The sequence below is a fragment of the Silurus aristotelis genome, assembly GCF_946808225.1.
Source record: "Silurus aristotelis genome assembly, chromosome: 16".
NCBI classification, from domain to species: domain Eukaryota; kingdom Metazoa; phylum Chordata; class Actinopteri; order Siluriformes; family Siluridae; genus Silurus; species Silurus aristotelis.
Window position 1 is genome coordinate 3,223,167 of NC_139589.1, and position 13,307 is coordinate 3,236,473.

Consider the following 13,307-nt stretch of genomic DNA (forward strand, 5'->3'; position numbering starts at 1 on the left):
GGAAAGATGAGAGAGGACTCAACAGTCCATGGCTGGAGTGAGAGGTGTCTGATTAAAGTTTCTCACCTTTCGTAAAAAGAGTTTTTACACAGACCAGGAATAACATTATGACATTATAACATTATGACTGGTGAAGTGAAGGAGTGGTGGATGAAGTACACAAATCATGTAGTTGTGTTAAAGTAGAGATCCACTCGATAAAATATGACTCCAGTAAAAGCAAACCTCTCACTTAAAAGTACAAAAGTATTTACCTTCAAATGTACTTTAGTATCCAAAGTACTATGATTTATTATGGCTATAATGTTCCTATAATTTTTTTTCCACAAGACTCGTTGCTCAATCAACTCAGTTTAGGTAAAAACACTGATATTAATGAGTCAAACACTGATTGATTTCTATTACAACGATCATGAGCCCAAAACCTTCTTTTTCAACACCATGTAAATGAGGCTGCGGGTGTTGTGGCGAGTTCGAGTCTGGAGTTTCTTTTAACATTTATTCCTCTCTAAGCGTTGAACTAGTGCTGAACTGTAAGTTGGTGATCAGTAGATACACCAAGCGCCAATCAAAACAAGTTCAAAACAGAGCGAGCGCTCGATCCTGATCGGTGGATTTCTGTGTGTTTGACCAGTTAAGTTTTTATCCACAAATAAATAAAAAGGAACAACAGACTTAAAAAAAATGTAATTGAGTAAAAAGTAGGATATTCACTTTAAAATGTAGTTAAAGTAAAAGTCGCCCTAAATAGAAATACAGTAATTCCCTTTATATATCTTGGTGGTTCCATTCCAAAACCACCTGCAATCAAAGAAAGTCACCCCAGAAATGCTTTTTTTTCTTGTTTAAGCCGTAAATCATCCTCCCACACACTTAAACACACAGAAAACATTTGCAAGAATATAGCGAGATGAATTTTGTGTAAATTCCTAGAAAAACAGTGCACTGTATCACATTCATATTGAGTACATGTACTGTACAGTATACAGTTCTGTAGTAGCCTATGTGTAGTTTCTCTGCTTGTACATTTCCTTATTTCAACATAAAACTCTATTAAAACAATTACCTATATGTTTTTTTGGTCTATCGTTCTATCCACAAATTCCGTGATAAACCGGGGGTAAAGGAGGGGATTGTGTATATATATATATATATATATATATATATATATATATATATATATATATATATATATATATACATAGTATATATATATATATATATATATATATATATATATATATATATACATAGTATATATATATATATATATATATATATATATATATATACATAGTATATATATATATATATATATATATATATATATATATATATACATAGTATATATATATATATATATATATATATATATATATATATATATATATATATATATATATATATATATATACAGTGAGGAAAATAAGTATTTGAACACCCTGCTATTTTGCAAGTTCTCCCACTTAGAAATCATGGAGGGGTCTGAAATTGTCATCGTAGGTGCATGTCCACTGTGAGAGACATAATCTAAAAAAAAAATCCAGAAATCACAATGTATGATTTTTTAACTATTTATTTGTATGATACAGCTGCAAATAAGTATTTGAACACCTGAGAAAGTCAATGTTAATATTTGGTACAGTAGCCTTTGTTTGCAATTACAGAGGTCAAACGTTTCCTGTAGTTTTTCACCAGGTTTGCACACACTGCAGGAGGGATTTTGGCCCACTCCTCCACACAGATCTTCTCTAGATCAGACAGGTTTCTGGCCTGTCGCTGAGAAACACGGAGTTTGAGCTCCCTCCAAAGATTCTCTATTGGTTTTAGGTCTGGAGACTGGCTAGGCCACGTCAGAACCTTGATATGCTTCTTACAGAGCCACTCCTTGGTTATCCTGGCTGTGTGCTTCAGGTCATTGTCATGTTGGAAGACCCAGCCTCGACCCATCTTCAATGCTCTAACTGAGGGAAGGAGGTTGTTCCCCAAAATCCCGCAATACATGGCCCCCGTCATCCTCTCCTTAATACAGTGCAGTCGCCCTGTCCCATGTGCAGAAAAACACCCCCAAAGCATGATGCTACCACCCCCATGCTTCACAGTAGGGATGGTGTTCTTGAGATGGTACTCATCACTCCAAACACGTTTAGTGGAATTATGACCCAAAAGTTCTATTTTGGTCTCATCTGACCACATGACTTTCTCCCATGACTTCTTTGGATCATCCAAATGGTCATTTGCAAACTTAAGACGTGCCTGGACATGTGCTGGTTTAAGCAGGGGAACCTTCTGTGCCATGCATGATTTCAAACCATGACGTCTTAGTGTATTACCAAGAGTAACCTTGGAAACGGTGGTCCCAGCTCTTTTCAGGTCATTGACCAGCTCCTCCCATGTAGTTCTGGGCTGATTTCTCACCTTCCTTAGGATCATTGAGACCCCACGAGGTGAGATCTTGCATGGAGCCCCAGTCCGAGGGAGATTGACAGTCATGTTTAGCTTCTTCCATTTTCTAATGATTGCTCTAACAGTGGACCTTTTTTTCACCAAGCTGCTTGGCAATTTCCCTGTAGCCCTTTCCAGCCTTGTGGAGGTGTACAATTTTGTCTCTAGTGTCTTTGGACAGCTCTTTGGTCTTGGCCATGTTAGTAGTTGGATTCTTACTGATTGTATGGGGTGGACAGGTGTCTTTATGCAGCTAACGACCTCAAACAGGTGCATCTAATCTAGGATAATAAATGTAGTGGAGGTGGACATTTTAAAGGCAGACTAACAGGTCTTTGAGGGTCAGAATTCTAGCTGATAGACAGGTGTTCAAATACTTATTTGCAGCTGCATCATACAAATAAATAGTTAAAAAATCATACATTGTGATTTCTGCATTTTTTTTTTTAGATTATGTCTCTCACAGTGGACATGCACCTACGATGACAATTTCAGACCCCTCCATGATTTCTAAGTGGGAGAACTTGCAAAATAGCAGGGTGTTCAAATACTTATTTTCCTCACTGTATATGTGTGTGTTTGTGTACATATATAAATGAGGATGAGGTTCCCCTTTTGAGTCTGGTTCCTCTCAAGGTTTCTTCCTCATAACATCTAAGGGAGTTTTTCCTTGCCACAGTCACCATGGCTGCTCATCAGGGGTATAGCATATATATATATATATATATATATATATATATATATATATATATATATATATATATATACACAAACACACACACACACACACAGACACACACATGATTGTCTTGGTCCCCCTATTGCTGCAGTCCTGCCAACATTAACAGCATGAGCTTTAGCAATTTCATCTACAGTAACTCATCTATTGGACTCATCAACTCATCAATGAGCCTCAACCGACCATGACCCTGTCGCCGGTTTACCACTGTTCCTTCCTTGTATCACTTTTGATCGATACTGACACTTTTGAGATAATATATACACATACACACACACACACACACACACACACACACACACACACACACACACACACACAGATTGGTGTTTCAGAAATTGTAAAATCTAATAACAAGCTCAATAATCTTATATATGATTTATAGTGATTTCATAATGAAAAATATTACATACATTCATTCATATTTAAGATCTTAATAGCTTTTCCTTTGAATTTGTGGTCGTATTCAATTGTTCATTGGTTTGTAATACATTTCTATTTTTGTGGGCGGTGCCTGTTTTTAAAAAATGCGGACTTTACCGGTTAGCTATATTGTATTTTATTTGAATTGTTTTTCATTTCTATTGGATGTCATTTGCATTTAAAATTCATTAAAACCAGACATTTTACATACTGCACCAGATTTATTCTATAAGTATGTGTGTGCATATCATTTTTTTTTTCAAACAATGGCAATAACAGACTTTATAACCGTTTTTGACTATTTTTTTCTTTACAAAATAAAGATTTTATAGATGACAGATTCGGAAAAAAAATATTTAAAATACATATATTTAGTTTTAGTTGCGAATATTTGTTAGATTCTTTTGTGAGCGTCATTTCCGGTTTCCTTAAGCCTTATACTTTTCGGGGGATGACTTTTCAATTTAATAATTTATTTATATTAAAATAAAATTAAATAAAATGACAGGGATACGAGAAAGAAACCAACGTTATATATTATAAATAAAAAAAAATCGCGAAAATATTAAACGGGCTAACGTTGACCTGCGTATACGTAAACAGCAGAAGTGTGCACTACGTCATCGCCCAGTCTCTGATATATTTCGACGCGCGTGGTTGCTTCAGTCTTTTTGTGCTCTGCAGAGGAGGAGATAGTGGCTTCTAGATTTAATCATGAGCTGCGTGTTAAATATATTGCTGGCTGGTTGCTCAATAACCAAAATAGTATTAACGAACTATGTATTGTGCGTTTTGGGGCTTTTTCCTGAAAGTCCAGGCTGATTTAATGTGTATATGGCGGATTGTTGAAGCACGTGGCTCCTGAAGCTGCACATCTGAGGTAAGTTCATCTCGATGATTAATATTAAAGTTATGTCTTAAATGTTTTGGGTTGTTGTTGTTTTTTTAACTTGTATTTATGTTTGTTTTTAGGAATGAAAGTGCTCTGGTCCTGGTTGTGTTAGCAGGCCTGAACAGCCCTGGTGCCTTTGCCTGCAAAAATCATGGAGTTCATGGTGAGATTTCTACTTGAATGTCTCTTTGCCCAACCCGAGAGTCTCACTGATGAAACCCTTGAGTAGGAAGTGCCGTCTTATGCGATAACTGAAGATTTTCTTCACCAATAATCTGAGAGATCTGAAACAATACATTGATACCATGTGAACCCCATGCACTGTTCTTACACGCTTGATGTCCTGTAGGTGGACCCACCCGCTGCTTCCGTCCATCGCTGGACCTCAGATGTCATCAGGCAAGTCATCTTGGTGTTCTTTTTTTTTTTAAAACCATTTAACTCGTGTCATGATGAAAACACAAACTGAAAATGAGCTGGAATTACCGGCAGACTGTTCAGTGGTGATCATCGGTTTTCTGAACACATCATCTGCTAAAGCTTTTGGTCTCATATGGTGCATAACATGTAAACCTGTCTAACACTACATTTTATCTGAAGGAGGAGGAGTCTTGTCTGAGCAAGATGCTGCTTCTGTCCATCGCTGGACCTCAGATCTCATCAGGCAAGTCATCTTGGTGTTCTTTTTTTTTTTTTAAACCATTTAACTCGTGTCATGATGAAAACACAAACTGAAAATGAGCTGGAATTACCGGCAGACTGTTCAGTGGTGATCATCGGTTTTCTGAACACATCATCTGCTAAAGCTTTTGCTCTCATATGGTGCATAAAAAATGTAAACCTGTCTAACACTACATTTCATCATCTGTAGGAGGAGGAGGAGTCTTGTCTGAGCATGAGCCCATCCGGTCTTCGTGATCTTCAGAGTCTATTGGTGAACTTCTAAAGCTTCTTAACCTCTATACTGTATACAGAAGGTAACTGAAGGGTCTGTGGAAATGGAATGAGATGGATAACCTTCCACATGGAGAACCATCCCTACTTGTCCGAATTGTCTGGTTTATCAAAACTTGACTAATTTGCTGAAAAAAGTTTGTCTTGGTATGAAGTCAATTTCTCTTTGTCTAATTTCTGATTAAAATCATTTGCTGAGATGAGCTGCTCATTATTTTCTTGCGGGGGGTTGAAATATTGCACTGTTTAAATCTAAAGAATCTCAATACAAGTTGGTACTTGTCACCCCTATGAGGATGGGTTCCCCTTTGAGTCTGGTTCCTCTCAAGGTTTCTTCCTCATATCATCTAAGGGAGTTTTTCCTTGCCACTGTCGCCACGGCTTGCTCATCAGGGACAAACGCACACCATTCACCTTCATTGTTGTTTTCTGTAAAGCTGCTTTGAGACAATGTCTGTTGTGAAAAGCGCTATACAAATAAACTTGACTACTTGTCTTTTCAGTCTCTGGGTTACTGATCAGAAGGTCAGGGGTTCCAGCCCCAGCATGTGCGCTTAGTGATTGGGTGGGGGGGTGGGGGTTATAACTGTTCTTTGAATCTTGTTCATCAAAATGAAAATTTATTTTGGTGCACTTTGTTATGATTAGAAATAAAATGTTCATTTCTGAACTTATTGTAAATGTAGCATGTCTGCAGCCATGACCATTGTTACAATAAATGATAAACAGCTTGAGTAGCTTCACCCTTTATCTTCTGGTCTGTCATTATTTTGTAACGTAAGATTCTGACTGAAAACCCATCACAATTATTAAAGATTTTTTTTTTCTGACCACAATTCTTAAAGATGATGGTACTCCACTATCCTTCCCGTTAATAAAGCATTGGATGGTTCTTAACCCAAATTTAGTTTCAACAATCTCCTGAAATGTTTTCTTTGCTTTGACTTTTCTAAAACAGATTAACATCTATTCAATGACCACAGGATGCGTCTTTCAACATGGTAGTTTTAGCAATGAGAAGCTGCTCACTGCATCAGTTTGGGTTAATGCAGTAATTATCCGATAGGAGGCTCTTACCTATTTGCTTAATTAAATCCAGGTGGTGACTTTTTTCTTTTTTTTTTTTTTTTTTTTTTGGGGGGGACTGTGTGTGGATAGACATGTATGTGTGTGGAAAAGTGGATGCTCAATGGTTTGGACCAGAAGGTCATGAGTTTCAATCCCAGCACCACCAACCAAGATGTCATTGCTGGGCTCAGGGGCTCAGTTGTAAGTGTAAGTCGCTCTGAATAAAAGCATCTATCAACTGCATGTCCTTATCCAGAGTGACCTACAGTTCTTATTTATACACCATTTTAAAGAAGTAAACAATAAAATGTGATACAGGGCATGTCTGGTCCTAAAGCATTTCCGATAGAGGAAACGGACAAAAATAGAGTCCTGAAAACAGACATTAAGGGAACAACATTAAACACTTACCTGAAATACTATATCCAGGTGTGTTATTTTACGGTTAAGACCGAGTGAGTCTGGATGTCTACAGTTACTTCCTTAAATTTTCCGGGAAAGTCTGTATATGTTGTGTTTGGTGAGGGTTGGAGCGTCACACACTGAAACCCTCCTCTGTTTGGATCGTTGTTATGGTAACCGGTGTTGCGATCTCCCGAGTTTCTGGTCAATATTTCTCCCGAGCTGCAGTGGTGAGAAACCGATCAGCAGAACAAAGCCAAGAAGCCACAAACTGGTGATGGGAAGATCATCGGAGATCATTCTAGCGACTTGGTTTTTTGAATCTCATCAAAATGAACGAATCTTTCTTTTTTTTTTTTTTTGTCAATTAGCTCATTTCGTTCCTTTAATCACATTCATAGCTTATATGGAAGTCACGTGATAAAAACAGGAACGACTTGGACCAATAGAGTCGTACATAACATACGGAGGCTTTGCGCATGCGCATCCAGTAGAAATGAACGAATAATTCTTTGAACCGAATCGTTCATGAACGACTCACTGATCATGAACTCGGGGATATTTTAAACCGGTGTGGCGCCCCCCTTTTCCCATTAGGGGGCGCCACACCGGATCATCTGTCCCCATACCCACCTGTCCTCTACATCTGCCTCTTTCAACCCAACTACCTGCATGTCTTCCCTCACCACATTCATAAACCTCCTCCCTGGTCTTCCTCTTTTCCTCCTTCCTGGTGGCTCCATCCTCAGCATTCTCTTACCGATATACCCCATGTCCCTCCTCTGCACATGTCCAAATCATCTCAATCTCACCTCCCTCACCTTGTCTCCAAAACGTCCTACATGCGCAGTCGCTCTAATTAACTAATTTCCAATCCTGTCCATCGTCGTCACTCCCAACAAAAACCTCCACATCTTTAGCTCTTCTACCTCCAAGCCCACATCCTGTCTTTTGCTCAATGCCACTGTCTCTAAATCCACAAATACACAAAGCAACTCCTTCTGTCCTTCTCTATACTTCTCCATCAACATTCTCAAAGCAAATAATGGGTCTGTGGTGCTCTTCCTCGGGATGAAACCATATTGCTGCTCACAGATGATCACCTCTTCTCTCAGCCTGGCTTCCACTACTCTTTCCCATAACTTCATGGTGTGACTGAACAACTTAATTCCCCTGTAGTTACTGCAGGTCTGCACATCTCCCTTGTTCTTAAATATCGGTACCGGCACACTCCTTCTCCATTCCTCAGGCATCTTCTCACCTTCCAATATCTTGTTGAACAACCTAGTAGATCTCCTCGAGATGTTTGTATCAGTCTTCTGTCTTCACTTCTGTAATCCAAGTGTTACGTTGGGTTCTGTTTTTTTTTTAAATCTAAACACTTTCAATTCCGACAGCAAGTCAGTTCCTGGTCTGAGAGATCGTGCAACCACCAAACAACATGGTCCTGGTTTTAATTTTGAGATTCTTAATCTCAAGAATAAATAAACTGTAGCAATATCACTGTGTAGAAACCTCAGTCTCCACAAGATGTTTAAAATGTGCGCTTTGGCTAAACAGAAACATCCAAGTACCAAAGACGTCACTTCTTTACCTGAACGAGTGCACGTTGAAATGGCCTATACATTCGAGCAGGTGAGGGTGAAGGTGCTGAACAGTGGCAGTTTGGTTTGGTGGTGCTGAGATCTGAACTCATGACCTTCTGCTCCCTACATTTAAACCACTGAACCGCAACTTCCCTCATTGTCACAAAGGCACTGTGTGGCTTTAGTTTTTGTACAGATACTGGGACTAATATAAATAATAGGAATCTGATGCCACCACTTTTCCTTCCAATCTGCTGCTGATTTAAGTAGAAACCTCCCTGCTTTAGTGACCAACAGCAAGTTTTAGAGATAAACAACGATTTATTGAACTACTGAAACTAAACACGAATCAATAAATAAACACAAACAGCTTTACAGACATTCAGTTTTTAATTTATTAGGATTTATATATTAAACATCCTCCTCCTCGACATAGCTCTTTGCAGCAGAGCGAGACATCTGTCGGGCCAGATACCTCTCTCTTGCCGAGCTCACCGTCTGCTCATTACTGCGTTTTAGGAATTTGCTTGGCTCTGCTGCTGCTGCGTTGGTCTCAGCAGCATTTTCAGCCTTTTTGTCCTTCTCTTTCTCGTCACCTTGCGCCTTCTTCTCTCGTTCCTTTTTGTCGTCTCGATCCCTGTTTCGATCCTGATCTCCATCCGCTCTGTTCCTCTTCAAGTGTCTGTCTTCTGTTTCTCTGTCTTTGTCTCTATCCTTTCTTTCTCGCCCTCTGTCTGCGTCTCTGTCCCGGTGTCGCTCCTTCTCTTTTTCTCTCCGATGGCCGTGCTGTTCTTCCCTTTCTCTGTCCCTCGATCGGGGTCTTTCTCTCTCTCTGTGTGCACGCTTCTCTTTTTCTCGTTTCTTCTCCTTCTTTCTGTCGTCTTCACTGCCGGATGAAGGAGAACGCTGGCGGTACTGCCGTTTGGAATGGCTGCTGTTGCCACCACTTTTGCTGAACTCGGCTTTAGGTGAGCTGCGTTCCTCGTTCGAATCTGCCCCGCTGTCGTTTCCTTGCGGTGGCGAGGTTTTAACCGGGGACTTCGATTTCTCTTTCCTGTAACAGTAAGTTAGAAGAGCATGAAGAGAATGACTGGCACAAAAAAAAACACATCCACACTGTGTGAATAAATAAGATATATATATATATATATACACATAATTCACCAGCCTTTATCTACATTCTTACCGATCAGCGCTACGATCAGGAAGAGCCTCCTCTCCTACAGTCTGGTTCAGAAGGTGTCTGTAAAATCCACTCAGGTCCTTCTGCTTCTTCACATCCAAGGCGGCTGGAGATAAAAAAAATTTAATTGTTACAAAAAAGTCATTCCTGCATCGTTCAGCACACATTTCATACCTTACTGTACATAATGTTCAAATTAATCCTCATGTTGCTTCTCAGGGTAATTTAAGACCCCATGAAGATCCTCTAAGATCAGGTGGGTTCCTCGAAGCTCCGCCCCCCAGGATCTCAGGTGGCAAGCGAATGAATTTTGTGGATCATGTTATTGATTTAATAAAATTTTGCATTCAATTGAACTTGGAAACCCAAAACTTGTTCCAGCATGGCGATGCCCCTGTGTACAAAGTGAGCTCCTTGAAGATCTGGTTTACATGCTTCAAAGAGGAAGATCTTGAGTGGGCTGCTATAGAGCTCTGTCTCATCCCTATTGAACACCTTTGGGATGAATTGGAACGCTGACTGCACCCCAGGCCTCCTCACTTCACCTACATTAATACCTGCCTTTTGTAACACCCTTGTGGCTGATGAACACAAATATCCATAAGCTCACTCCAAAATCTAGTGGAACATCTCAGAAGAGTGGAGGGAATTAGAAGAGCAAAAAGGGACTAAATGTGGAATGCGATGCTCAAAAAAAAAAGAAAAAAAGAAAAAAAAAAAAAACTATACTTATGACCAGGTGACCCAATACTTTTGCCAATAAAGTGTAATATATATATATATAAATCGTATCTGAAAGCACGGCTGATATGAAAGTGGCTGATGTAAGGGAATTATTTTCAAACATAATATGTAAAAAATTAAATCTTTGCTCATTAAAATTAATGTTTTCAATGTTTGCAGTCACGTGACGAGACCTAGAACCTAAAATCCTACATGAAGTATGAAGCCAAATAAAAGTGAATGTAGGATATTTATTGATATTGAGCAGTTAAGGGTTAAGGGCCTTGTTCAAGGGCCCAAGACTGGCAGCTCGGTGACCCTAGGATTTGAACTCTACCTAATGAGAGAAAGTCCAATGACTTGCCCTTCAGTCTCAGTCCAACCAAAGTACTATTGCAACTATGGATCTAGAGAGAGGGTCAGTAAGAATCTGAACGATGTGCTATAATAAAATCTCACCCTCGATCTCTGCCGCTCTCTTCTCTCGCTCCAGCTCCTCCTCACGTTCTTTCAGCTTCTGTTTGTAGGCCGAGGTTACGTACGCTTCTTTATCTGCAAACTTCTCCCCCTCGGCTTCTCTCTCCTTTTGGATCTTTCTGTCGTCGCGACGCTCTTGCTCCTTCTTCCGTTCCTCCACAGCGCGCATTATCTGCGTGATATACTTGGGCTGTAGAGAGGAAAGAGTTGGTTCAGATATTCGTACGATTGGAACTCATATTTAAAGTACCAGAAAGTATTGCTCTAAAACAGTGTGCAATATTAAATATTAAACACCAGGGGTGCAACAAAACTCGCAGTCCTGATCACATTCCGGTTTTTAAGTCACTGATTGGATCATTTTTCTGATCGGCAAAAAAAGGGGAAGGAGACAAATAGAAGTTGCTTCCGTTTATTAGAAGAAAAGGTAGAGCACTGAAATGCTCCCATCCATGTGATCTGAATGATGCGGGCGGCTTTTCAAGTCCTTCATCTCCCCTGCTAGCTTGTTGTTAACACGTCCCGTTCACGTGAACACATCTGCTCTGTGTGGGTTTCAAAATGACGTGAAAAGCGATATCAGCAGAACAAAAAAAACAAAAAAACAAAACAAAACAAAAAAAACCTGTCTTTCATTCTGTGATTGTAAAAAAGAAAATTACGGTTACGTTACAAGAGCATTTACAAGACCAATTAATGGCGGTTCTGTATTGATGACGGATCAACTGTGATTCGCTGCACCCCATTAAATAAAGACTGCAATATTGGAATTCTACACACCTTTCTGTCAGCACCTCCAAGCAGCTTCTTATTGCTCTCAAGTCTTTTCTTCTGGATGTCGTCGTACACGCTGTCGTACTCGTACACGCTGCTGTCTTCGTCCAGAGCCTTTTGCATCTCGAGTCGCGTCTGACACAAGGGATAATGGGGACACGTTAATACGCACTGTACTGGGACAGGACGTGTCATATTCGATATGATTCCAACCCTGGTCCTGAACAACCCCCTGTCCTGCAGGCTTTATTTCAAGAAGGATGGATTTACATTTGCGGCATTTGGCAGAGGCTCTGGAAAAACCCTTAACCCTCTGTGTGCTACAGGTGCCGTATCATGTCTGACCCTGTGCTCTGACAGAGAATTTTACTGTGTTCGCTGTAATGTACTTGTGACACTTAAAGTCAATTTAAATTTCTCTGGATAAAGTCTGGTTTTCTATTTTCCTTCTTCTGACACACCTGATTTAACCAATCAGCTAAAGCGAGTGTGTTAATACAGGAAATAATTCAAATCTGCTAAAGAGGACCAACATCTGGATGTTTTTTTACCTGCTTCATCATCTTTTTTTTGTTCGCCTCCTTCTGCAAACTCTCACCAACAGATGTCTGGGAATGAAATTAAAACAGAATTAATGCACAACATACAGGACACAGGATCATACAGGACACAGCAGCATACGGTATGAGGGAGGGCATGAGTATTAATCCGGGTCTGATTACTTCATCATCCGAGTCGTCTCCGAAAATCGATGGTCGTGAGACGGGGGCCAATTTCGTACTCTTCTGGGATAAAATGAGACCGTACCTGAAATTAAATGTGGCAGAAATATCATTAGATGAAAGGATCTGGGAACATTACAACAGACTTACTTCATTAATTACTTCCTTCACTTTTAAATCTCACTTTTTTTTTATTTTTTGTATTAATATGTATTAAATTATTCCCAATAGTCCATTCTCTTTATTTCACAGCGTTTCTCTCACTTGTGCTGCTTCCTGTAGTATCTGTTTAGCTGAGAGTTTCTATCTGTCCAGATTTCAGCCTTCACTCCCCGTGTTGCCAGCGTTAAAATATGCCATGATGCTAAATAAATAAATTAATATAAATTAAATTAAATAGTTCTTAAAATTTGATTTTATAACCCAAACATCTGAAACAGTTCCTGGGCTAATCTTCGGCTAGCTAACACGCTGTTGCTAGCTAGCGCTCTTTTTCGTTTTGATCACATTATTAGCATAAAATATTTTACGTCTAATAACTTTCTTAACAATATTCACACGCAACTAACACGACACACACGTGTACACTGTAAATGTGCTTAAAAGAAACCGCTAATAAAAATCTGGATTCGTTTTGGATTCATGTACTTACTGTTTACCACCGGAGGCCGCCATCTTGATTTTTGGTGAAATTCGGTGACGCAGATTCGCTAAAATACTCAATGACAAATAAATAAGTAAATATGTAAATAAATAAATAAACGTTTTATGCTTTTTTTTTTAAATTTCAATAGCAATTAAAACACGCTGTTAAATTATAATTAGCTTTTTAATCAAGCGCCGCGTGTGGCGTAATGAAAGGTTTGAATAATGTGTAACATAGACATTTTAAGCAAACGCAATAATTATAAAAATAACA

At 39.2% G+C, this 13,307-nt stretch overlaps 1 protein-coding gene and 1 long non-coding RNA gene across 5 annotated transcripts; one reads left to right on the forward strand and one right to left on the reverse strand.

Moving 5' to 3' along the window:
- Positions 1–4,261: 4,261 nt before the first annotated feature.
- Positions 4,262–5,607, forward strand: LOC310739061. Of its 3 annotated transcripts, XR_014537226.1 has the most exons (4): positions 4,263–4,487; positions 4,580–4,662; positions 4,849–4,898; positions 5,100–5,182. It is a non-coding gene; the product is annotated as an uncharacterized lncRNA (long non-coding RNA). The 3 variants fall into 3 exon arrangements; XR_014537224.1 differs by lacking the exon at positions 5,100–5,182 and adding an exon at positions 5,374–5,607 and having other exon boundaries at positions 4,262–4,487; positions 4,580–4,898; XR_014537225.1 differs by having other exon boundaries at positions 4,262–4,487; positions 4,580–4,898; positions 5,100–5,181.
- A 3,273-nt stretch (positions 5,608–8,880) lies between these two features.
- LOC310739033 (nuclear speckle splicing regulatory protein 1-like) lies at positions 8,881–13,103 on the reverse strand. 2 transcript variants are annotated; one of them, XM_083564626.1, is made up of 7 exons: positions 13,041–13,103; positions 12,389–12,473; positions 12,218–12,274; positions 11,673–11,801; positions 10,875–11,082; positions 9,696–9,798; positions 8,881–9,563 (listed from the first exon to the last, which is right to left on the reverse strand). In XM_083564626.1, exons 1-7 carry the CDS (start codon positions 13,061–13,063, stop codon positions 8,921–8,923), a joined length of 1,248 nt encoding a protein of 415 aa, XP_083420752.1. In that variant the 5' UTR covers positions 13,064–13,103; the 3' UTR covers positions 8,881–8,920. The 2 variants fall into 2 exon arrangements, with proteins under 2 accessions (XP_083420752.1, XP_083420753.1); XM_083564627.1 differs by lacking the exon at positions 13,041–13,103 and adding an exon at positions 12,653–12,799.
- Positions 13,104–13,307: the final 204 nt, after the last annotated feature.

Bases quoted from the DNA above. Each gene is read 5' to 3' on its own strand.
- LOC310739033 (XM_083564626.1), bottom strand. From the start codon at position 13,063: ATGGCGGCCTCCGGTGGTAAACA. The intron at 12,474-13,040 runs GTAAGTACATGA...ATTTAATTTCAG, and splicing joins GCGGCCTCCGGTGGTAAACA to GTACGGTCTCATTTTATCCC. The intron at 11,083-11,672 runs GTGTGTAGAATT...TCCTCTCTACAG, and splicing joins TTGGAGGTGCTGACAGAAAG to CCCAAGTATATCACGCAGAT.